Here is a 24,498-nt window from a genome sequence, read left to right as displayed (position 1 = left end):
GTAGAAGGACATAGGGGTTCTTTTATCCTGGAAAAATAAATCTTCCCGTGGGAAACTCGCGCGGGCGCAACCACGGGCATTAGCTAGTTGTAAATATTGATTAATGAATTTAGGTGTTATTGTAGTGTACGCTTTTGGTGTGCATGGGCCTTTAGCCTATAGTTGCGAATGCTTTCTCATTCTTGCGTGTTTTTGTTTTTCATTCTCGCTGTGACACCCGAGGCCCGAGATCCATGTTATAAATAAACCTTAAAATTTTGAAGACTGCTCTTTTTTATGATACTTATTCTTCTTAGTGTCGACCTAATACAGGTTCTATTTTAGGGAACCCACATACAAACGTTGAATTATTGTTCCATTATCACAGGTACCTAACCTACTTTTTTAGTAGGTATAACAGTTGTTTCCAGCTGACTGTCCCTATGTAAGTATGCTTAGATCCTTAAAATTACGCAACTGATTTTGATGCGGGTTTTTTAATAGATACAGTGATTAAAGAAGGTTTAGGTGTATAATTTGTTATGGTTTATCCCGAGCGAAGCCGGGACGGGCCGCTAGTTAAAAATAAAATATAAATACAAGTCAACCATGGTTAAATGTGTGGTATCTGTATGCTTTGATAGATAGTGATTGGAAATGTTGCTATGAACTTATTAGGTATTTTTTTCAATTTTGTACAACTTGCAATGTAACTAACTAGGTACCTGTCTCAGGTGGAATCTTGCAGCTCAATTTTGAAGCAGACATTACCGATAGATAACCTGATTGAGCTGAAATTTTGTACACACGTATAGCTTGGATGACAATGCATTTATGATATGTAAGAACGACCTGACGGTGCACCCGGGAACGGCTCCAGATGGGGGAACTCCTCAACGGTTTACAGCACGAACGTGATTTTTTTGTCACACATTGAATGCGATAAGATCTCTCTGACAACAATAAAAGCTTGTGTGAAAAATTTAATTTTTGTAAAAAACGTATACCTAATACTCATAATAGGTAGTTTTAACTTATAATTTATCTATGTGTTCACGATGAAGGTGCATCATTCGTAGGAATGTCAAATAAAACACCCAAATTAATTTTGAAAACAATATCAAATTTAATACATAAAATAATATTTATGTACTCCTACATACATGTTTTGTCTATATATTTACATTGAAACACATAATTCCTCCTAATTTAACTAGGTTTTCACATTTCATCATATAATAGTAAGCAACTGAAAAAATCAACAAATTCATTGTATATAAACACAATAATGCAAACATAGAAAAAATTTAACATTGTACAAAATAATTTACATCGACGTATTTTTCGCCGCGGGTTGCGCATCGCGCGACCACTCCCATAAATACATGATTACTAATGCGATAACCATGGACTAATATTAAAATATATTTATCTATTACAAACTAGACACAAATCCCATGAACATACAAACCTGTATGGGAATTATATTGATACAATAATATAGGGCGGTGCTTTTGAACCAAATAGTTTGATCTGTTGAACATAGTGAATTAATTGACCGACAGGCAGTAAGTATGTGAAAACGCGTTAATATTTCACTAATATACTTATTAAATTGTATAAAAAGTTCACAAAAAGCCACTAAGAACTTTGTCTATTTACGTATGTTATTGTACCACAAATGTATTCGCCATACAAGATACCAATAAAATCTCATATAGCTGTAATTTATATTTCTAGTAGGCAGCAATTTAAAAAATAAGGTTTCATGTGTATTCATATAGCATATTTTATTTTTCGAAACTTACTATTTTTATAATTATTTCCAGAAGGAAAAAGATAACAAATAAGTTATATATTTTCGCCATATTTCCTCCGGTTAAGCAGTAAAGGTCGACGTAGCGACCAACTGCAAGTAGGCTTCGATAAAAAATCTAACTGAATAGTATCCGCAACATGCTTCGTCAAATAATTCCCAATATACCTAATATCTGAAATATGCTATGCCAAAAGTGGGGTTCGCATGAGATTTTGCGAAAACGTAATCGTATCGACAACCTCAACGTTTATGGAAAATCTATAGCTCCCTCTACGGACGATAGAGGTGCTGATAAATTTCCATATAAATTTTGACGTTGTCGATACGATTAAGTTCTCGCAAAATCTCTTGCTAACGCCGCAAAAAATGTATCTTCGTAAAATTGAACATGGATGGATATTTTGCAGCAAATGTTTTTATTCCATCAATAAAATCTGACAACATTAAATGCCTGATAGTTTCCCGTGAAAAACTGATGATAAGATTAGAATTCATAAAAAAGAACCCAATTATTTTTTTTTCAGAACTAGCATTTCAGATAACGTCTTGTAAATAATGTGTAAATAATTTGTGTGCCTAGAAAATATAAATCAATGGCTTCTTCATAAACGTTGGGAAAATACACATCGTGCAAAGCAGCATGGTATTCAGGATAAAAACAAAAAATAGGTTATTATGGATTGACATACTTAGTAAGTACCACCTCTGTGGTTTCAGTTTCTGTATATTTACTTCGATACATTTTATGGGGCACCATTTTCTTGAGTGTTTAATATTATAATTCCTTTTTCGCTTTCATCTGTGGGTTTCCCACATTTGTTCTCAGCCATAAAGTATCGGAACTCTGGGTTCGCTTTCCTAGGTTTTCTTCTTATCCTAGTTGTTTCTCTTGCACTTCACACTATAGATACATAATTCATTTCATTATTTTATATAATTCTTAGCAACTCACACTTGTGCCTCTAGTCACAGTTTATGCCTCAACGAAAATCAAATTCGAAAAATATATAGTATAATTAAGACGATCTTGAGCGTTTTACGGAAAACAATAAGATATGAAATATTGTCCTAACCCACTGATTTTTCATTAAAGTATTTTAATCAAATTAATAAAAAAAAGTTGCACATAAAATTCAACTAACATCAACGATTATAAGTAGGTATAATTTATTTTTAGAGATTAGAAGTACAGTGTTGGTACCTAAAGATCAATGCTACGACTACTTGATTCTAAAGCAAGCATAATCAGGACTAAAAGCACATTACAATCTACGTCGATTTCATCTTCTCATTAATGCTAGGCCTTCGAAAGAAAATTCGGTCCATATTTAATTGACCACATGGATTAACTGACACTGGCGTCTCGTTGCGTTGTATCTCAATAATTCAACAACCAGATGCACACTATATCTAACTTAACTACATTGAGATACCTCCATTACTACATTGAGTAATTAATCTATAACACTCATATAATACAACTATCATTTTAATTTCGTTTTACTCGGACAGTTATTGAATTTTACGTATGTATATTTGGCAAATGGTTACTATCATACTCCCATCACCTAGTATAGGGTTGATGTCCAACATCCCAAGGACTAAAACAATGACTTTAAGTCAACTCTCGTAAAATAAAACTACCTATTCATTAACTATCTAAATAAAAATAAATTGTGTGATCATCCCTCGCGTCCTATGTCCACAGCTTACACATAAATATATTACAATCTAGGTACGTGTTATGTTTATTTTTCTAATAGGATTTCTATCAAATCAACACATATAGTCGGTTAAATTGAAAATTGACAATCCATTTCATATAGAAATACTTATTAGAACAACAATTGCATGAATATTTTAATATTTGATTGAAATACTATTAGAAAAATACATCGTATATAAATGTAGAACTTATATTTTATTTGGAATTTTGTACGTTGATTTCATTTTTATGTAATAAACACGTTTGAAATAAAAGTCGTATGCGCTATTAAAATAGTATCTATAGCACCACTATCAGCTGCAAATATACGCCGCAAAGTATACAAGCAGTGAAACAAGAACTACTGATGTAAAATAAAAAATTATAAAAACTTTGCAAAGTCATTAGAAAGCGTCAGTAAAACATAAATACATACAATGGACGCCAAAAAGTATAAGAATTGACTTATTTGATACACGTACTAAATTGAACACTTATTGGCTAACTCTATCACAAACAGTCCACTGAGGTAATTCACAGAATAAATTTTTGCTACATTATATGGGCTAGCCCTCGAAACTGCTTAACTATGAGTAAAATCTGTACTTATTAGGCAAAAGTAGCTTATAAAAAATTAATATCTGGGACTAGAGATCTGACTATAATGGATTTTGTTTGTGCGTACGCTTATAAGCCGTAAAATGTTACTCGTTATGGTTCATTACATTAATTCTTTGAACAATGATCATAACCATCTATATTTATTGTAAAAATATAAACAGGCACATTTCATCAGAGCTTTTAGTTAATTTTCTTTATAAGACCGGAAATGTTTGAGCAATCTTCATATTCGTATCCAAGTATGAAAAATGTTTTTGGTTTTAAAATGGCTTCTGTGGTAATAACAGTAGATAAATAAACTTACTCTATGGCGTAATGACAATGTAGGATTTTATATTAATTGGTGTTGTTTAGAGAATATTATGACCAAAATTTTCACATATTTATTTTCAATAAATACATTCTTTGAAAATACCATAAACCAGCATAAAATGCTCAAATATTTCTTTAAAATACACTTTTTCATATTCCAGATATTAATAATAGTATTGGCCCACTATCATTTTATTTGGATTTACGTAAATGTTCAAAACTGCTAATTGTATGGCATTTGTAGATATAAACTAGAGTAGAGAAATGACAATATTGTTACCCCAATGGTTTTCGACTAACTTTGAACAATCGTCGGCAAAAGTAGCTGTGACTCTCAATACAACATTTATATTCAGAAAATAATTGTAGTAGTTACTTTTGTCGTTACTTGTACTGCGTATATATGAAATCAGTCTGATACAAGTCCAGGTAGGTATCACTGAGATAATTCATAGGTACTAGTCCATATTCGTCAGGTATAGAGGGGACAGCGTTAATATGCAAATTACAGTATTGTTACAGCGCCGCACTACATAGGTAGGTACACAGCGAGGTTTTCTTAGCCTAAAATTTCAACGTCCAAAATATCACTTAAAATTCAAATCACGCACTTCTGACCGTCAATTTACTTGCCAACAACAACAATTGTTAGAACACTAGTATCAGTCTCGATTTTAACTGGTCTTCTCGTTTGGTACATTATTGTGATGCTCGTTGCTTGGATTTTTTAGAATGCACTCACAACCTCGTGTTTGCCAGGAGAGCTGGACCACTGACAGTAGTCGAGCTCTCAAATGTTGTCCGCATATTATTAAGCGCTGGTTTCTAATTTGAGGACAGTGATTACTCCAACTCTACTTCGAACCTCATTGAAACCTGCAGTGTCCGATAGACCTGTAACAAATATAATTCCAAATACTTAATGATAAGGTAAACACACGCACTTTTCGTTGGTTGTTCAAATATTTTAAAAGATGAGCAACTCGTGTAATATTTACTAGAGCGTAAAAATAGCTAGACGAAGTAGACGAAGTTGATTCAGCCAGAAAAATGTTACACAAATACATAGGTACCTATTTGAATTTTATTGGTAGGTACGTTTTATAGCAATACCCAAATAAAGTTTTGCTTGGATAGTTTAGAATAAACTTGTAATAGTAAAATTCTACTCGTAAGCGAGAAAAATGTCTCATCAGGAAATTTATCTTTAGATGGTATCAAATCAAATCATAATATTTATAAGAAACATATTGAAGACGCAGTAAATATATACAGAAGTGTATAAAATATTCCATTTGGAATCTAATTATACAGTAGCATTAGGTACTAATAAAACCGTCATACGAGAGCAATACCATAGTAATCTCGATGTAATTCTCACGCAGCGTCTGTGGATGTGGATTATCAGCATTTCTCGTTCGGGCAGAGTTTCTGCTGAGTTGGTGGAGTGTAAATCGTAACCTGCCCGCCAAACTGACGCCAAGACTGCGGCCCCCCGCGCACCGCGCCTCGCAGGTGACGACCCGCTAGTGATTCGATACTATTTTTTATCGACATCCTATCTCATTCGATGCAAATATCTAATATTCACATAAATTATAATCAATGCGATGAAAAAAGTAACAAGAACCACCATGCGCATTTGTTTGTTATGAATAATCTCAACAAGAATCATTTGTACTTTTTAAGTAGAATCTCAATATAGATTGATTATGGGAGACCTTTTAATGTGCCAAACTTTTCAGGAGCCTTAAACATTGAATAGACGTTTCAAATATCCTTCTCTTTATTGACTTTCAGCTCTATTAACTAATATTGTACACATTGTACTATTGTGTCTATCGGGATAGACACAAATTTATATGAAGTATATGGAATTTAGGAGACATCTATCGATATCGAAATGATATGCCACGCTACGTCTCTAGCAAACCACGATAAATCTGTCGCATATTCAGCGATGTAACGGACTTTCTCTCGTGACTCATTGCTCAGAATAAAGTGCTCTCTTAATATGTGATGTAGATAATTGGCATACTTATCCCGAAATAAGACCGGTATAAAACAATGTTAAGAGGGGAAATAAATTCTGTATTCAGACTGTAGTAAAGTTACAGTTATTCAGTTCAATTCTGTAAAAGGTTCATATAATCTTTTGAAATTTTTGGAATGGCTTCAAATTCTAAAGAACTTAACTGCGCAAATTCTATATTAAAAAACACCAAACTTGAAAACTCGAAAATTAAAATAGCGACATGTTTCAAGTTAATTTTACAATAAGTACATGCCTGTGTGCCTAGTTGTTCTAATAAAACTGAAATATCAAGTTATTTTTATTACAACCTAATAAAAGTAAGGCACTAGACAAAAACAAATCTATGGCAGACAAAGGATTGAACTTGGCGACTTACTTTAGGTTACAGGGTTGTAACATTAAGATGAAGGTGAAACATTCACATATTGTTCTAGGGAAAATGTATGTTTGCGTTATGGGAATTTTCCCTTATTCTCGATAAAATAAATTGATATTCTTTGATTCTTGTAACTTCCTGAATCACAGAGGAAAGTACATTGAGCACAAATATAGATTGGTCATGAGTAATTATTAAATACTAGTTTTAATTCTCATGTAACAAAATGCCCAGATACGTGGGAATCTCGAGCAACTATTTATACTTTTAAACTTATTCAAATTTATGTTTTAAAATAGTTTGCATTGTTGAAAAAAATCCAGTAGGTGATTTACTTATTCCGACATGACATTAGAATTTTAAAATAGGCAGGAGCTAGTTTCTCAATTACGTTGAGTGATGTAGAAGTTTTACTAGATCGTACCTCCTACTAGAATGTTATCTCGAATACGTAACCCTAAATCTATGGACTTAAATCACTTTGGCCAACTAAAGTACGCATATAAACCAAATTAATAGGCACGTCGCGACATTTAAACGTTCGCATCTCGACGCGTTACAAATCTCAGTGATCGCAGCTATAAAGGAAGTGTGCCCTAAATAACGGCCGAAGAGGTCGGTCGTCCCCTAGTATGAATAAATTTACGCCATCTCTGCCTCCCGGAATCTCTCGATAACCACCGAGCATGCTTTATTACCCGTGACATCCGAAACTCGATTTATTATCACACTGTCTTGTCACTGGAAAAAGTCGGGAAAGTTTCGGTTTTTCGAGGACTTTACACTGGTATGGTAATCAAACGTTATTTTTTAGTTTGGTTGGTTTTGTACGCCTGTTCGGGCTCGCGATATATTTGATTTGTTTTTTTTTTTACTTTCATTACTTTCTCAAGTTTTGTAGTGAGAATTTCTAAATTGTGTAGTAAATTCAGAATATATCTACAATATCGCGCACAGTGGGGCTTTCCAGTTCTAATTTTGCCAGAAAGAACTGTCCTACTTATTAAGCTTTGTTTTATTTTTATTGTTTTTCATCGTTATTCGCTACGGTTTTTCTGTAACCGCCCATAGTGTCTCGCATAAGAAGACAGAGAAAACCTGGGAAAGGTTTCTATATTTTATGTTTTGTCAATATCTTATTCTACTGATTGGTAAGAATATATTCATTCAGGGACAGCAACACGCGTATGAATTGCCTGGTCTGGTATTGCAGGCGTCCATAGGCCGCGGTTACCATTTCCCATCGGATAGGACACTATTGTTGAAGATTTTAATTGAAAGTTGTGTATCAGTTTTATTAGCTAACAACATTTAGTTACTGTAGCTTCTATACAAAAACATACCAAAAATATGAAAAGGACTTCTTTAATCCGAATTCTCAGAATACGGAAAGAAATGTCTTTTTATCTTTGGATACGTTATCATCCCATGCTCGTCTATGGTGGTAAAGCATAGAAGTTTATAGCCAGGCAGCCGCCACGTTGGCGGGTGTCCCGGCTGTGAGGGGTGCGGGGGACGAGGCACCTGTTGCAGAGGGGCGGGCCGGCACGCCCTACGCCCAGCCGACACGTGCTTCAAACTTTCACAACTTACTTCACAACTTTTCAGCTAAAAGAAATAAGAATATTCCCCTCTGATCCTTTAAACCGTTCCACTAGGCATTTTTTTAGCCCATTCGGATTCATTGTGATTCTACAATTTCGAAATGATCCCCGTCATCCTCTGATATACCATGACGAGATACTCGTCATTACCTCACTTTGCTTGGCTTGTATTATTTTTAAGCATGCTGTTTGATTCAGGAACAGCTATTATAGTGGTCGATTCGTCAAAATCATCATGTTTCTCGCCTTTATTTCGACCTTCTCTATATTCCCTATCCACATTACATTTGCCCCAACAGTTATTTTTATTATAAGTTGCAACAATTGTTGCCATTAACAGAAGCTTATGAACAGCTCTGACCAAGACTGAAATACAACGATTACCAGATCGTCTTGAAAATATAGACTGTCGAAACTCTGCTACTAAACGACAAATCAATATAAGACATATTGATGTTTTACAGCCTATTAGAGAATATACAACTTATTTCCGTCATGCATCGGCCGCGTCGTGTCCCGCCTCAAACCTCATCATTCATAATCAGTACTTTCAAACCCTAAAGCCTCGATATCCCTAATCTGCTCGCACATTGGGGTCCCGCAATAAAATCATAAAATCGTTGGGGCGAGCGACAGTTAACACGTAATCCAATTTGTTGGAGGCCGCGACGAAGAATGCTAAAACGGCGCTCAACAAAATTACTCCTGGATCCGACCTTCGAAGATTTTCTACTGCCGTACGGACGGAGAATTTTTAAAATAGAATATATTAACTTTATATATAAGCGGAATTTTATATATTTCTTAAATGTAATATGTAAATAGACTCGTTTAGACGAGTAATTTGAATATAAGTTGAAATAATGTAATGGCGACCAATGTTAGTATGCAATACTTTGAGTTATCCAACTCAAAGTATTATTAGTTGGATAACTCAAAATATTACATACATAGTAACATTGGTTAGAGTTCCCGATATAATAGTTTGTGTAGGATCGGGAACCCAAAACATCATGCTAATTGCCGCTGTTTAAGTTAGGTCCCTGTAACTTGCGACGGAACCCTAAAAGAGAACAGTCACGTATTTTTCTGAAGAAATTGACGGCTTTACAGCACTACTATATTGGATTTAAATGAATTTAAAAAGCACATCATGCGCTGAAGCGTTTATTACTATAAGACATCACGAAGTTATGTTTTCATAACTACGCGGCAGAGTTTAATTTGGGAAAACAGTGGACTGGACTCTAAATATTTAAAAATAGTTCACTTATATAAAGCAGCTTGCTTAATAGATTTCTGTTGTTATCAATATAAAAACAAACCCCTCATAATTCAAATCACCAATGCAGCCACGGCTGTCAATCTATGAAGAAAAACTTAAGTTTTATATACTTTCTTTTAATATTGCAATAAAAATTCAAATATCTATGTTTAATTCATCACTCATCAGAAGCCATGCGGCAAATATTTAAAGTACTTACCTATAGGTTACGACGGGAGGGAAATAAAAACGAGCAAAGAAGCTTTTATTAAGTAGAGGGGAATATAATGAATAAATTCCGCGTAAGGACTTCCCCTCGTAACGCAATTGAAAACTTTTAACAAGTGCCGAGAAATCGTGTGTAAAGGTGGGCCCCACCTAATTACGGCGTTAGACGCCCAGAATACGGGATGAGCCCAGAAATTTAAACGACGTCGCGCCTTCGGGACTCTTTATTAAAATGAGCTTGTTAATAAAATCTTTGAGTGTTGACCGACGGGACCGACGCAAATTCTTTCCGCCTAAGAATTGGAATATGAAATTAATGAAGTGTACTAATTTCCTTTCAATTTAATAAAAAAATCGCTCCAGGATACGGATTTTTTTTACGAAAGATTAGCTTTCTAAAATCACTAGCTGACTCATGGTGTGCGCTAAATTGTGTCTCAAGTTTAAAAAATTAACAAGATTTTCCGTCACCCACCGTCTGCTCAAGACGTTCTTTTGTAACCCTAAAAAACAAGTCATTACCGCAGCGGGTTTAATCTAGCGTTGTTCGAGGTTTTTTCGTGGTATTCCTTTATTCGAAAACGGGCACCGTTTACGCTAAAATGATATGATTAATTACTGGATCGGTCCCTCATTAGCGCACAAATAGGATCATTCATTGGTGAAATTGAATCATGAACGCTCGGCGATCACTCTATCGAAGTCTAATTATAATTTATTTATTCATCGAACTATTATAAGTTTAGCAGGTTCCGTAAAAATTGTAATGCCAAGCAATTAACACGGAATTCTTGATTCAATCGGAATTGGCATTGAAACTTAGAAAAGTGATAGATGTACAGATGTTCACGCTCGAAATTCCAAATGTGTAGTAAAGCGAAGATTTAGTTCAGAAACGTCGTATTATCCAAAAATAACTTTTAATATTAAACGTGGAAAATAATATCATACAACACTCGATATACGTTTGCGGTTTTACGTAAGTGTGAACCATTATTTATTTGGTCTCAATAGTAGAAGTTCCCTCGGAAAGGCGCGAAATTATTCATAGGATAATATAATTTGCAAGAGAATTCTATGAGATACACCTAAGGCTTTCTTTAGGTTCTTACATAAATAAAGAGGGCATCACGTCTCATAATCCACGTACAAAGAAACATAAACATGAGTGACGTACTTATTTTTGTAATACCTAATGTCGTAAAGGCGAATGGAAGAAATTTTTCCCTCGCATCATGAGACTCGCGGGATATTGTATAGGCCAGGGATTTGGAGATTTTAGTTAGTGATATCCCTCAATGTAATACGTAAGTTAAGTGAGGCATAAGCCATTTTCTATATTCATATTTTTCACGATGTTCGTTACCATTTTTATAAAACTGTCTTTTTCTCGCTGTCTCTCTTTTTTCTGATCTAATTTATAACTACGGCCACCACTTCCTATCACTTTCAGCTGCGGCATCCTGCCATATCTCCAAGAATGGATGTCATCGCACCACATTGTTCTTAGATAGAGATTATCATCACGTGAAAATTTTCACTAGCTGTACAGTGTTACTCTTTCATTTCTTGTCTTACTTTATGATAAATTCCGTTCAAAGCAGAGCTATTTCACAATACACTGAAAAATGAAGTTGGAAGTGGTGAAATGGGTCGGGCGCTCCAGCTTCCGGAAAACAATAGAGTTGTAGTTTTGTCTGTCAGTGGCCCGCATTCGCGATACCGTCCAACTTGCTGCTTCGGGAACTTTCGGCAGATTATCGCTGATATAATACGATTTATTGCCTGTTGTATTGTTAAACGCTCGCTAATATTTTTCGACCGGACTCTTTCACTGTACTTTGCAGTTTGTTCAAGCGCTTTAAAGAAGTTTTGTCTTTTTGCTTCGCTTTCTGCACCAGAGATGGATTTACTATTGTTTTTGAACGTTTATTTTTATCTTTAAAGTTCGACGAGTCTCGGTATCGGTTCTAAACTTTGTTAAATGTTATAATTACATCTTTGCTTTACACTTATATTGTAAACATTTTGCAAATTGATCTATTCCAAAATAAATGCAGGAATGCATTTCTTTTGGAATAGATCAATTCATTATTGCTGATCAAAATCATCAAGAGAAGTTGACTGAGTCCTCATTGTTTTTAAACAACAATAAATATGTATCATAATTTTCAGCCGAAATCAACCCAACTGGGCATAGACCTAAATTTTTTACTCCCTTTTTTTAGTACTCATATAAAAATTAAAGAAAAACATACCACTTTTCCAACCCTTGGTCGCAGCATGCGGAACCCTCGCACCCTCCGGGACCTAATTATTCGGATTGCAGTACCCTATCTATATCACAAGCTTCCACCTAGCTTAGCACTAAAGCCCTACACTAACACAATTGACACTTCAACAACGATCGGTAACGGTCCACTTAACACTAAATAAAATTCTAACATTAGTTAACATGATAAATGAACAAAAATCTCGACTACAATGCCAAAGTAACAAAAATGGTTTATTTACATTAGGAAAGGTGGCAGTTCCTGGAACTGATAAGTAGGTAACTAATCCAAATGTTATTGTGGTTGGTTCAGTGGACCCAGGAGGGGGCGACGGAGTAGGGGGTGCGAGGTGCGCCGCCACCAGAGAGTGTGGTGGGGACGGGCGGCGCGGGCGCAACAAACTGGCTCTCGGCCTCGGCTGCCATGTGCTGCTGCGTGAAGTTGAAGTCTAGCGTGCCATCCATACTCAGCTCATGTTTTATCACCTGTTCCAAAAAATGGAAATATATAGAAAATATAAACAAGTTATATTACTAAGAAGAAAACGACCTTTGGTATTTTGAGCTGAAAATGCCTGTGAAGGTCTAATTTCTGTAGGCATTTATGGCTTGACTTTGACTAATTACCTCGTCAACGTTGCAGTCGAAACCTGGTTCCAAGGACTCAATGTTGAGGTCCTCTACGAGCCCCGTGTTGAGGGCCCCCATGATCTGCCCCATGACAGTGGTGGGCCCCATAGCCCCCGTCTGCACCATCATGCCACCGTTCATTAAGGCCGCGTCCGACGTAGTCACCATTTGAGTTTGATTGTTTTCTATTGAAAAAAAAAAAAAACACAAATGAGGAATATAAAAAGAATTCTTGAAAGATTGATTTAAATTTATACACACATTTATTACAAAAATGATACTGAACATAAAATCGAGACATTTTTGAACAAAGCTGAAATAATGTTTCCTAAAGAATTTATCATTTTCCTTCCTTTTTCTCATGGATCTTCGTGCTTTTCCATATAACAGACCGACTGTGAATCACCTCACATACCTATATTAAATTAAATTATCATAATTGTCTTCGAACGGACATTACATAAACTCTATATTTTATGAAATCAATGCAATAATGAGTCAGAAATCATGTTATGTCCGTGTTGTAATTTTAGTTTTCAGTGTAGGAAAGTTGCGTTTTTATACACGCAACTAACACTTGTTATAGAACTAATGTAAATTAATATAAGTGAAACATGCTCAATTTTTGGGCCTGCTCTCGTGAAAAGTTAAGATAGCAAATATTATAAATTGCATGAGACAACATTTAATAAGGAAAAGAACATTCATCTATTCTTCATGAATTAAAAAATTTTTGTAAATTTGTTTACCTATTTGCATAATATCAGCTGGATCCGCTGGTGCGGGTGGTCTGACAAAATGGTCCAGTGCATGCTGGTGGGGATGCGTGGGGTGCGCTGGATGCGCTGGGCTGGAGTATATCGATGCGCAGGCGCATCCGACGTGCAAGTGACGAGGGCAGGTCCCATAGGTTGGGTAACGGTAGTTGTTGCCGGATGTTGAAGATGACGTCGTGGGAACGAACCTAAATTAAAATCTCTGTTAGAAAATAGAACCTCGCAAACGGATACAAAACTTGACACTTGACTGTGCCAGTCTAATTATATAATGATGTGGTAAGTATGTTTGGTCACTATACTCCACTTTTTCATCGAGTCAGACCTCAATTCGGTATCGATGCGGTCAATTGATTCATTGTCCCAATAACTAGGTATAAATACTGAAATGGAATCTACCTAATAACACATATAAAGCAAAGCATTTTCTAAAGGGCAATGCATTCAAAATCTATAAAAGTTCTATGGTGAAGCTTCTTATCCTATCATTTATAAAACCAAGACACCGTCGACAAAGCTGGTTTCATTACAGCACAAATAAGACTTACGTATTAAGGAATGGATCAGTAGCTCCCTGAAGTTTCATGGAGTCAGCCAGGGTTCCTGCTAGTTGCTCGTCTTGCGCGTAGTCTATCTGGGAGAAATCGCTATTTGATGTGAAGTCTCCGGCAGGCGTGTAGGCCTCCCCCCAGTCAGTCTCCTGGGCCAGCATCGACGGGATGGGGGACATTCGGCCGACTGACGATGCGTTGGAGGAGGCCCTCTGACGAAAATCCGGCGACAGCTGATAACTGTTGCTACGCAGAAGCGAACAAGCGTCAAGAAACAAATTAGTATGATGTGAATTATGCAACACAGTCATTAGGTATATTATGACCCATTTTTCAATGTTGGCAATGAGAGATCTCATTTAATCGTTATAGCTGTGATCTAGTTGCATAATTCCATCGTCACTTATTGACAGGCAAATAATGATAATCCTTTGCGAAAATTAAATTCAAAGCTAGTTCCTTTAATAAATGACCATAAATAGTCTTCGACATTGAATGTAATGGGACACATGCAAATCTAATATCTATATAGAGGCCTACTAACATATAAATTTATATGCGAAATGAAGCGAACACTATTACGGGTTCAATGGTCAACGCAAAAATATCTTTATTGCTACAGACAATGGCCAAAACTGCTGTATAAGAAATGTGCTATGGGCTTGCTTGATACCATTCGTGGGCAACTGTCCGAAATAAAAGTTATACCCGTAAATCCCCGTTCTCAGCGTATAGATATTCATATCCAGCAATAAAAATGTTAAATATTGGTGAAATGTCGAGATTCAGCATTCATATAAGTCATCATCTAATGGTCGTGAATGATTTAAAACCTTTTATCATAAAGAAGCAGAGTTGCAATAACTCAATTTTATTAGTCTGGTCAACGCAGCTTTATATCCGATAGTTTTATTATGGCGTTCGTATGAATGTATCATTCATATGATTCGGTGCTCACTTTGTTTCTAGTGATCATAAAATTTCAATATTGCAAAGCAGCATTGTCCAGACTACATCGGGGAATTGAGATTTTGGCAGATCTTCGAATTGCAATGCCAGTATAGGTAAGTTATTGTGCATTTAAAGTCAAATTAGTATCACTACCCGGTGCATCCGCTTCTGTTCAAAATGTTGGCTCGCCGCCATACATTTCTTTGAGCGTATTGCATCTGGATTAAGGAGACTAAACTAATATACTTCTAATGATCTAACTTCTAAGATAAGCGGCGGTTGTCTAGATCTAAAATATAGAATGGTCCTAAATATAGAATGCAATCACCTGTGCAGAGGCGAATCAGGAAACATGTCGAGGCTTTCTGATATTGAACTGCTGGGACTCGGAGTGGCGTCAGCTGTTACTCCATTCCTTAGTGCCTCTGCCTGATGACGAAATACACAGTGAAGTTATTCTTCTAACTTGATAGTACTAATATAACAGATATGAAATAATAACTTCTTAATATTATGAAAATTCTGTCACACAAAGGCTCTAGAAAAAAACCCTTTGTGAAATCACAATAAGCCAATTGTTTGTAGCTTATTGACAAATCACTATATAGTATAGAATAAAGTCGCCCTCCACCTCTGTCTGTTTTTAGACTCACGCAACAATTTTTTATGCACATTTTAGACAATTTGTTCGCTAGCACCATATAATTTAAAAAGTCTATGAAGGTCTAATTTCTGAACTTTGACTTTGACAAAAAATAGGATTTCGTGAAGAACATACTTTTTTTTTAGGAATTTGAATGGCATATGTGTGTAAAGGCACATATTATGTGCAGTTCAAATAATATATAGATTAAAAAACATAAACATATATTAGTTTTCTATTAGCTCACCTTCTTCTTGACCCTCCCTCTCCGCTTCTCAAATTTGGAGGTCTCCATGGAGGCGGCGCGCCTCCGCACCGACTTGCCGGGCTTGGCGTCCGGGTTGATCATCCACCACGACGACTTGCCCGTGCCCTCGTTCTGGACGCGCATGAACCGGTTGTGGAGCGACAGGTTATGCCGGATGGAGTTCTGTGAAACAACACCGGTTATTAGCTCAATTATTAGCACGGTGTGAAAATTAACGGTGATTTATCTGTTGGTAGAATCAGTTTTGATGAATTTGTTTATAGTTGTAGCTAAATACTGACAAACTGAAGTGTTAAATTTCAAGGATTTTCATTTTCTGGAGCGCCATGAATTCAATGAATATATAAGCTCAGAAGTAATGCAACATTGTATGTTTTAAAATATGAAAATAAAACACAATAACAGTTTCTCGTTCTGCACGTCCATAAAAACTATGCAGAAAAATACCATTGTTAAAAATACGACTTATGGTTTGAGGTGCAGATCTAAAAATAGCATCGTATAACGCAAACCGCAAACAGGTAACGATCCGTAACACAGACTATGTTGACCACACAATGACATAAAAAAACTATTTTTAATTTGAGCCATCGCTAAAAGTTACTGCAATAACGTGTCCTATGATACCATCTCACCGACAATAAAACCTCTCAACTTTTTCCGTGGAATAAAGGCAACCGCAGCAGAGAGTGAAGTTTAGCAATAAAATACTCCATAAATAATCTCGCGTGTCCTGTGAGATTTGCCACCTAGAGTTAACTACTCGACAGAGCGGCTTGCATTTAGGCACAGACTTCGGATATTTTTTTAGGGCTAACAATTATATTTGCTTTTATTTTCATCTGATTTATGATACAAATGTTCTTTTTTTATTAATGTCTTGTTTGTAATGAAAACAATTGAGCAGACAGTAGCAACGTTGTCAGGTGGCAGCGATCATAGTAGCTCGAAAGAACCATGTAAATAAATATTTTACCATTTGGCTTGGCTCATGCTCTATTGTGAAAACATTGTGAAAAATAAAGCTGTATTAACGCTTTTGCGGTGGATTTTAACATTGGGCTACAGTTTTTTGGGGAAGAGATTTGCTTGCTTTGATTTGTGCTTTGATTTAATGTCCTCATTGTCGAGTTCTTTCAAGTCTTTCTTGATACTTGATTTTCTGAAATACTTTTAAGTTATACAGGTGTATATAGATATGAAGATATCGATAAATATTTTTTTTATAATCAGATATTCATTGCCAGATAAAGAAAGATACGAAAATGTGATATTCAGATCCAAACTATACATATATTAAGTACTAATGAAAGTACTAGTGGTATTATATTACAAAAAAATATTATATTAAAAAAAAAGTTTGATTTAGTACATAAATATTTCTAGGTTTAATAAATTCAGGATTTGTAAGTTTCACACAAACATTCATTTTGGAAATAATTGGAATTGAAAATAAGAGTTTTACGCAAGCATTAAATAAAAAATAAATGATGATGATAAAAATTATAATATACTTTAAAATTGAGCATAAATAGAAAGTACATCTAGAGACGCCATTTTACGACACAGTTCGGTGACTGTGGTACTTTCTAGTAAGTACCTACCCGTTCTTATAGTGCGCGTCAAAAAATTCAGTGATGAATATCTTGGGATTTTCACGGGCAATTTAACAGGAATGCCATCTATCACACTCGGGATGCATAAATTTTGAGAGTCGTTTATGTAAATCACCAAAATTTTATGTTCGTAGGTACGCGTGGAGCGGGACACGTTTGTTCTGATTATGCACCATGTTAGTCTTTGTAGACAGCAGCCAAAAATAATTCAAGTGTTATTTTTATATTTTTCCAGAAATATCAAAACAATATTTTAACTTTTACACCAAGCCGAGCACAATCAGTTGTATATATACTTAATCCAAGGGGATTAAGTATATATACAACTAATAATATAAGGATATTATACTTGCGCTGCAACATCAGTGAAGAACGCCTTTACGTCCTCAAAATAAGAACGGATTATGATTTTTTGCAGGCATCGGAAGTAATCGGAACCAGAATGAAATAAATAATAAATTTTTGTTTCGTAACACAAAATACAGTTAACGAATAGTACAGTCTATGTTGATAATAATTTGATACAGTACCCCATTTTCGATGGAAAATTTCAAATTCATCCGTTGATCCGACTTTCAAACTAACCCATATGAATTTCATGGTTTGTTCAATGTTTTTCTCTTGAATCCTAGATTCCTGGCATGTCAAAAAATGATGAAATAAATTTTAAAAAACTAAATAATTATTACTTTGTCATAAAAATTGCCTTATATTTGAAAATTATAATTTTATTTCATAGTTACGGCTCAATTCAGAAGGACTGTTAATTTAATCATGACCAATATCAAGTTATTTATAAATGAGCTTCCATAATATAAGAAATATATCGCAATGTAAGAATGCATCCAATCAGTTTTACGTGTGTAAAATACAACAATGGTACTGGTACATAAATCGAGCAAATGTACAAGTTTCACGATTTATCAAGCGTGAAAACGCACGCAACAAATGGGCTGTCGGCACTTTGATGGATTTGTCGCCACTCGCCCTTACCACTGGCAAGTACTTACGTTCAAAACCCATTGGACAGATTAATATACAACCTACCTCGAGAATATAATAATTACAAGTGCTAAAGATAATTATGATTGATAATAATTTGACGTGATCTTCTTTAGACACATCAAATTTAAACATTTATACTTAAATCTATTATGCATGCATACGCAAAGAAAACGCTTTTAAAGGTTTAATTTAAAATACGATTGAATTTACACATGATTTCAATCATCCCAGTAAACATTTTTTCCACAGGAATTTTCATCGCTAGAGTGTATCGTGTTGATCATACACGGTTCTTTGATACTGTTTACGACACGTTTGTTATGTGATGCGAGTTGTTAAAGTACGAGAATCTACGATAACGGAAGAATGAATGAGGGATCGACAGTAGATACCACGTGTCCTTCATTTTTACTACGCAGCGACGACTATTGTGAAGCACGTTATACATAGATTCATTTAATATTTAATGGCGTGTTAAACGCATGCTGTGAACAAGAAACAGCGAGAAATGTACGACAAAATGAAAAAAATAAGAGGAGAATGAGCGATTGACAACTGATGGCATGTGCCTGTTCTTAATTGCGTATATTATGTCTAACTAATATACTTATTTCTCACTCAAAGTATGTTACCAAGAAAAACTGTTTCTATCTCAATTCCAGTCTTGAAATTTTCGTCAGAATTATTCGACTCATATAATTTATGGGAGCTATAGGAAGCTGACTAAACTTAATTCGAATTTTCTGGTGCCTGGATTCACGTACCGCTTGGGTTTGTTGTGTAATTTACCTGTTTTTTTGGGCGGTAGGTATATATTATGGACTATTGGCATCACGGTCGTATTTCTCCACGCTACAGTGAAGATTGAACGGGTATTGTATGTATGCTGCTTCGAGATAATAAGATAGATATAAATTTTATCTAGATATGAATACAATTAGATTATTTTTAATTTAGACATGTTTAGGTGAAAATCTGACCACTTTGCACTTATCAAACAAAAAGTTTAATGAATACTTCCCAACTTATTACAACCACAAATAATTCAATATTTTACATCGACTTATCCTGAATTCTAGACAAGTCGAGAGCTATTGCGGCCTCAAATATAGCAGTAATATTTTTAAAAGAAAAAAGAAATTATTATAAAAAATGGAAATAAGAGAACATCAAATTATTCAATTACAAAAATAAAATGTGTAGAACATTTTTTTCCTGAAATGTCCAAAGGCCGATTGTTGTAAGGAGAATAAATGAAATAAAATAAAAACATATACACTACAGCTGACTGAATGTAGTGTATACATTCGGTCATTATTTTGAGGTTTTGTCAGTTTTGTCAGGTTTTATAATACTCTTCCAGTATAGACTCCTGGTGTTCGGTAAGAAGCGGGCCACGCAAACCGAGGCAGCACGGCGTACTTACAATTTTGTCTACGGCAGGATCCTCGGCGCCACTGCGACCCTTATGGGGAGAATTAACCGTCTCCTTCGACGGTCCCCTTGAGCATAAAATGTTGAACATATAGAAGTAAGATAGAAAAAAATATTTGCAAAAAACGTGAAGTACATACAAATTAAACTTACATGATTTACCGCGTACGGGTATATTCGTGTATGGTCCTCGTTGGTTTATAGCTTGATATTATATCTTTTGAGAAAACAAAAATCTTCTGAAACAAAAATCTTACAGATACTTACAGATGTAGGTATGTAGTAGAGTCATATACTTAGTGCTTGGCCCACGGGAACGATTATTTTTCCGGGATGAAAAGTACCTACCCTATGTCCTTCTCCATACTTCGTAACTATATGTATGCTAAATTTCAAGAATATGCGTAGATAGAGCGTGAAGAGGTAACAAACTTATTTTCGCATTTATAATATTAGTTAGGATAATATACAAAAAATATACGACTACAAACTATTTTTACTTCATATTTCATTTATGCTATTTTAACTATAATATAATACAAGAAAATAAATGTACTTATTATGCATAACATGACTTTAAATTGGACACTTCACACGTCGCGTATTTCGTAGGACGGATTATTATTCTACCTCATGAAATGTAAGGCGACAATCCTCAACCTTCCATATTTTGTAGCATAATGCTCCACCGACTTAAATTTTGTCGAATTTCCACCGCTATTATATAGCGTTACGCAATCCCCTAACTGGATGGCTTATGATTTCCGCAGATTATTGCGACGTTTGTTTTACGAGAATTGACGAAGCGTCTCGACTGATGATGATTATCCAAATTATTTAATTAATATAGATTTCTGATGGAAGTAATTTTTTTTTAAGAAAGGAAATTATTTAAGGAAGGAAGGAAATTATTTTTTTGAACTAGGAGAGAATAAATATAAATAAAATAAATAAATATTAATAAAATGAATAAATATAAATAAAATATATAAAAATATATTAGGACAAAACACATAGATTGAGCTAGCACCAAAGTAAGTTCGAGACATGCGTTATGGGATACTAACTCAACGACACTATATTTTATAACAAATACATATATAGATAAACATCCAAGACCCGGGTCAATCAGAAAAAGATTATTTTCCATCATGACCCGACCGCGGATCGCATCCGAGACCTCTCGGTTCAGTGGCAAAAACTTTACCACTGCGCCACCGAGGTCGTCAAAGAAGAAGAAGAGAAAGACAACACATATTTTTAAAATGTGTTATTAATGACTAAAATGTTTAGAAAACAAGAATTATCAGTAGGTATAACCACTTCACACGAGGTCAGATTCAAATGTCTGCAAGTTAGATTATTACAGTAAATTATGTGCTCAGCAATAACAGTATGTTTACTGTGATTGTTAAATCTAAATGGAGTAAATAATAAGTATGTCAGTAACTTAATCTTTTCACCGAAAACTTAAAATAATATATCATGTCTAAGGTAAGCTGGTCTAAATTTACAATTAATTATACAGCATTTACATTAATTATGGCCATTTGAAACTGAACCAAACGTCAGATAATGAAAACGGATATAACCAAGGACATATGTATATAATTAACATTTTTAACTACTTCTAAAAAAGAAGGTAGGTACTGTAAATATTAGGTTAAAAAAAGAGCTTTGAGCCGAGCCTATTTTGGTAATAAATTTTCACAAAAAATATTCATTGAAATTCGATACTGAATTTTAGATTGTAAAATTATGCAACTAAACCGACTTTCTTATACATATAAAACAACAACATGGGGACATTCAAATAGACTATATTTATATTAACAAATGTTCTGCAGCTTTGGCCCCTGTGATTTTATTTACCATATACGGGTACTTGCTTTAGCAATACAACAACAAAAATTGTATTATAAAAACATTTAAATAGCGTTAGATGAAATAAAACTATCAGTAAAGAGTGTTGTTTTTTGGAACGAAATGTCCTCTTATACCTACCATGCGCGTCTTATTCAAATAAATGCGCATATAATCGTAAAACGTTTGTGTTATATTTATGGAGCTTACCAAACCAGGCTAATACAATACCGTTCTTTACAAAATACTATCCTAACCTTGAGAAATAAAATAAATCTAAGGTGGCCCAGCGCCCTAAAGTGAGCCTCGGAAAAATCTGATTTGCCGAAAATAATTCATTGAGTGCTAAAGACCTTTAAGATTAATATATTTTTAGTTTCGATATAGTTGTGTTACAAGTTTTAAAGATTCCTTTCCGATGTTACTTGTAAATCAAATCTTAATAAAAAAATCAGAACCACTCGGAGACCCCATTAAATGTGAAGTCAAATAATAAATAATTCAAATTAGAGAATCACGGTTACACAATAGAAATCCGATGTAGGAGAATGGTGGCGCGTGACGAACCAAATCCAGCGGAATTTCCAAACCCTGACGTGTCAACCACCACTGACAAATTTAATTATTCGACTTAGCGAAACGTTAGCAAGATGACTTTTCCTCGAGCTGATAACTAAGTAGGAATAAATTCACTTAGGTAGCTGCCGAAGCAAAGTTTAACTTAATAAAACATTGAAATTTTCGTAATTCGATTGTACTGAGGTTGGATTCCGGCGGCGACCTGATTTGAATACTTCATTATAGACCATTTTGGAGTATCTATACCTGTCGGATCGCGATACAATGAGTGTAATTTGCGAAATAAACAGTAATATATTGTCATGAAGTTGCTGGATATTAACATTGAAGTATTACGTGGATATAAGTAATACTTAAAATATAAATGACTTTCATTAATTGCCTGAAAATACACTTTCTATTGAGATCAAACGAACTTGAACTTGGGTACTCTATAATGCAGCTAAAAATGCCATAAATTTACTCAAGCAATATCTTTTAAAGCCATCTTATAAAGAGTATCGTTTTTTGCAGACATTGGTAGTCCGTGATAAAAATAAATAGAAACATTAAAAAAATAAGACGGAACATTTTTACGCAGTCTCTATCGTTAAATAACTTATAAATCCTACTAATATTATAAATGCGAAAGTTTGTCAGGACGTATGTGTGTATGTTTGTTTTCTTTCACGCAAAAATCTACGGTATGTATGTAATATGTAAATATTACATACAATACAATCTACGATATTTTGTACACGGGTAGAACATACAGAGTACTTTCTTATCCCGAAATTCCCACGGGAGCAAAACCCCGGGGCGCAGCTAGTACTTTATAAACTTTAATTACTGTTGATAAATAGACCGAAAATGTAGGAGGCATAAATTAATATTGCCAAGTTTTGTAACACACTTTGAATGTTAAATACCAGTAATGAAAGTAATTGTTAGGAGTTATAATTTAACGTTTTACACAAGTAACATGACAAACATTGTTTCTTTGTCACCAATCATTCTTAGGGAATTTTGCATATAGGCACAGCACAATAAGACGTACTGTGCTACTAGATATGCTATTAGACTAGATATGCAATTTAAATATAGTACAGAATACACTACAAATAATTTTAAAACTTTTAATATCTTTGAAAAAAGATGATGCTTGCTATTACAACATTCTTATACAAATAAATCAGCATAATTTTTCATTTCATATTAAGCTCTTTTATCAATACACCTAAGTATTCCCTTTTGTATCTTATAAGGTTAAGCTAGCTATGATAACCCAGGATTAAAGTTTAATAAAATATATGTACACCAGGAAATTTACTAAGGACGCCGTTCGAGGTTGTTCAGTTACTATATTATTATTTACTGATTTGTTAATGAGTGAGCAGAGCATATACCAATTCGTATTATTTTTGTGTCAAAATCACGATTTTATAGGTTCTGGAATGTATAGTGAGCTTTAATCGAGTGACATTAACAAATTTTTATTTTTGCAAACATTTCTATTGTTATTTCATTTCCGATTAGCAAAGTTTTGTTTTTAGTGAAAATTATATTATCGACCTTCCCTATTCCTGTAATTCTTCTCAATTTTCATATTGTGGAATAATAAACACTCTAGATACTAATTTGATTTTTATTTTTTGTTAGTAATCTCTATTTTCTATATAAATAAATAAAATTTATATATAGTTCCATACAGAGCAGGTATGAGTTTCATTTTGACCAAAAGTCGAAAATTGCGAATAAACATTGTATAAAATGCGAATCACTACATAGTATAAACAAAGTAGCATCCCGCTGTCTGTCCCTAATGTATGAAAACTACGCAACCGATTTTTATAGTTTCTTTATTAGATAGGAAGGTTTAAGTGTCTAATATAAGTATATGTAAGTGTATAATTTATTATGATTTTACCCGAGCGAAGCCGAGACAGGTAGTATTCTATATAAGTATGTCTTTTGTTTTAATTATTAAA

The 24,498-nt window shown here is 34.4% G+C and overlaps 1 protein-coding gene across 3 annotated transcripts in view; it reads right to left on the bottom strand.

The window, feature by feature from the left end:
- Positions 1-1,081: 1,081 nt before the first annotated feature.
- foxo (forkhead box, sub-group O) overlaps positions 1,082-24,498 on the bottom strand; it is a 69,965-nt gene continuing 46,548 nt past the window's right edge. The window contains exons 3-9 of one of the 3 annotated variants that reach the window (XM_053747638.2): positions 16,014-16,196; positions 15,452-15,552; positions 14,170-14,418; positions 13,595-13,809; positions 12,843-13,030; positions 12,458-12,701; positions 1,082-5,330 (exon numbers count right to left, since the gene is read on the bottom strand). In XM_053747638.2, coding sequence (XP_053603613.1) covers positions 12,525-12,701; positions 12,843-13,030; positions 13,595-13,809; positions 14,170-14,418; positions 15,452-15,552; positions 16,014-16,196 — 1,113 coding nt within the window. In that variant the 3' untranslated portion in view covers positions 1,082-5,330; positions 12,458-12,524. Of the gene's footprint in view, positions 5,331-12,201; positions 12,702-12,842; positions 13,031-13,594; positions 13,810-14,169; positions 14,419-15,451; positions 15,553-16,013; positions 16,197-24,498 lie in introns of all 3 variants that reach the window. The other 2 variants (XM_053747637.2, XM_053747639.2) reach the window with 2 other exon arrangements.

This window comes from Plodia interpunctella, chromosome 7, assembly GCF_027563975.2.
Source record: "Plodia interpunctella isolate USDA-ARS_2022_Savannah chromosome 7, ilPloInte3.2, whole genome shotgun sequence".
NCBI lineage: Eukaryota > Metazoa > Arthropoda > Insecta > Lepidoptera > Pyralidae > Plodia > Plodia interpunctella.
This window is presented reverse-complemented; position numbering and strand designations above follow the sequence as displayed.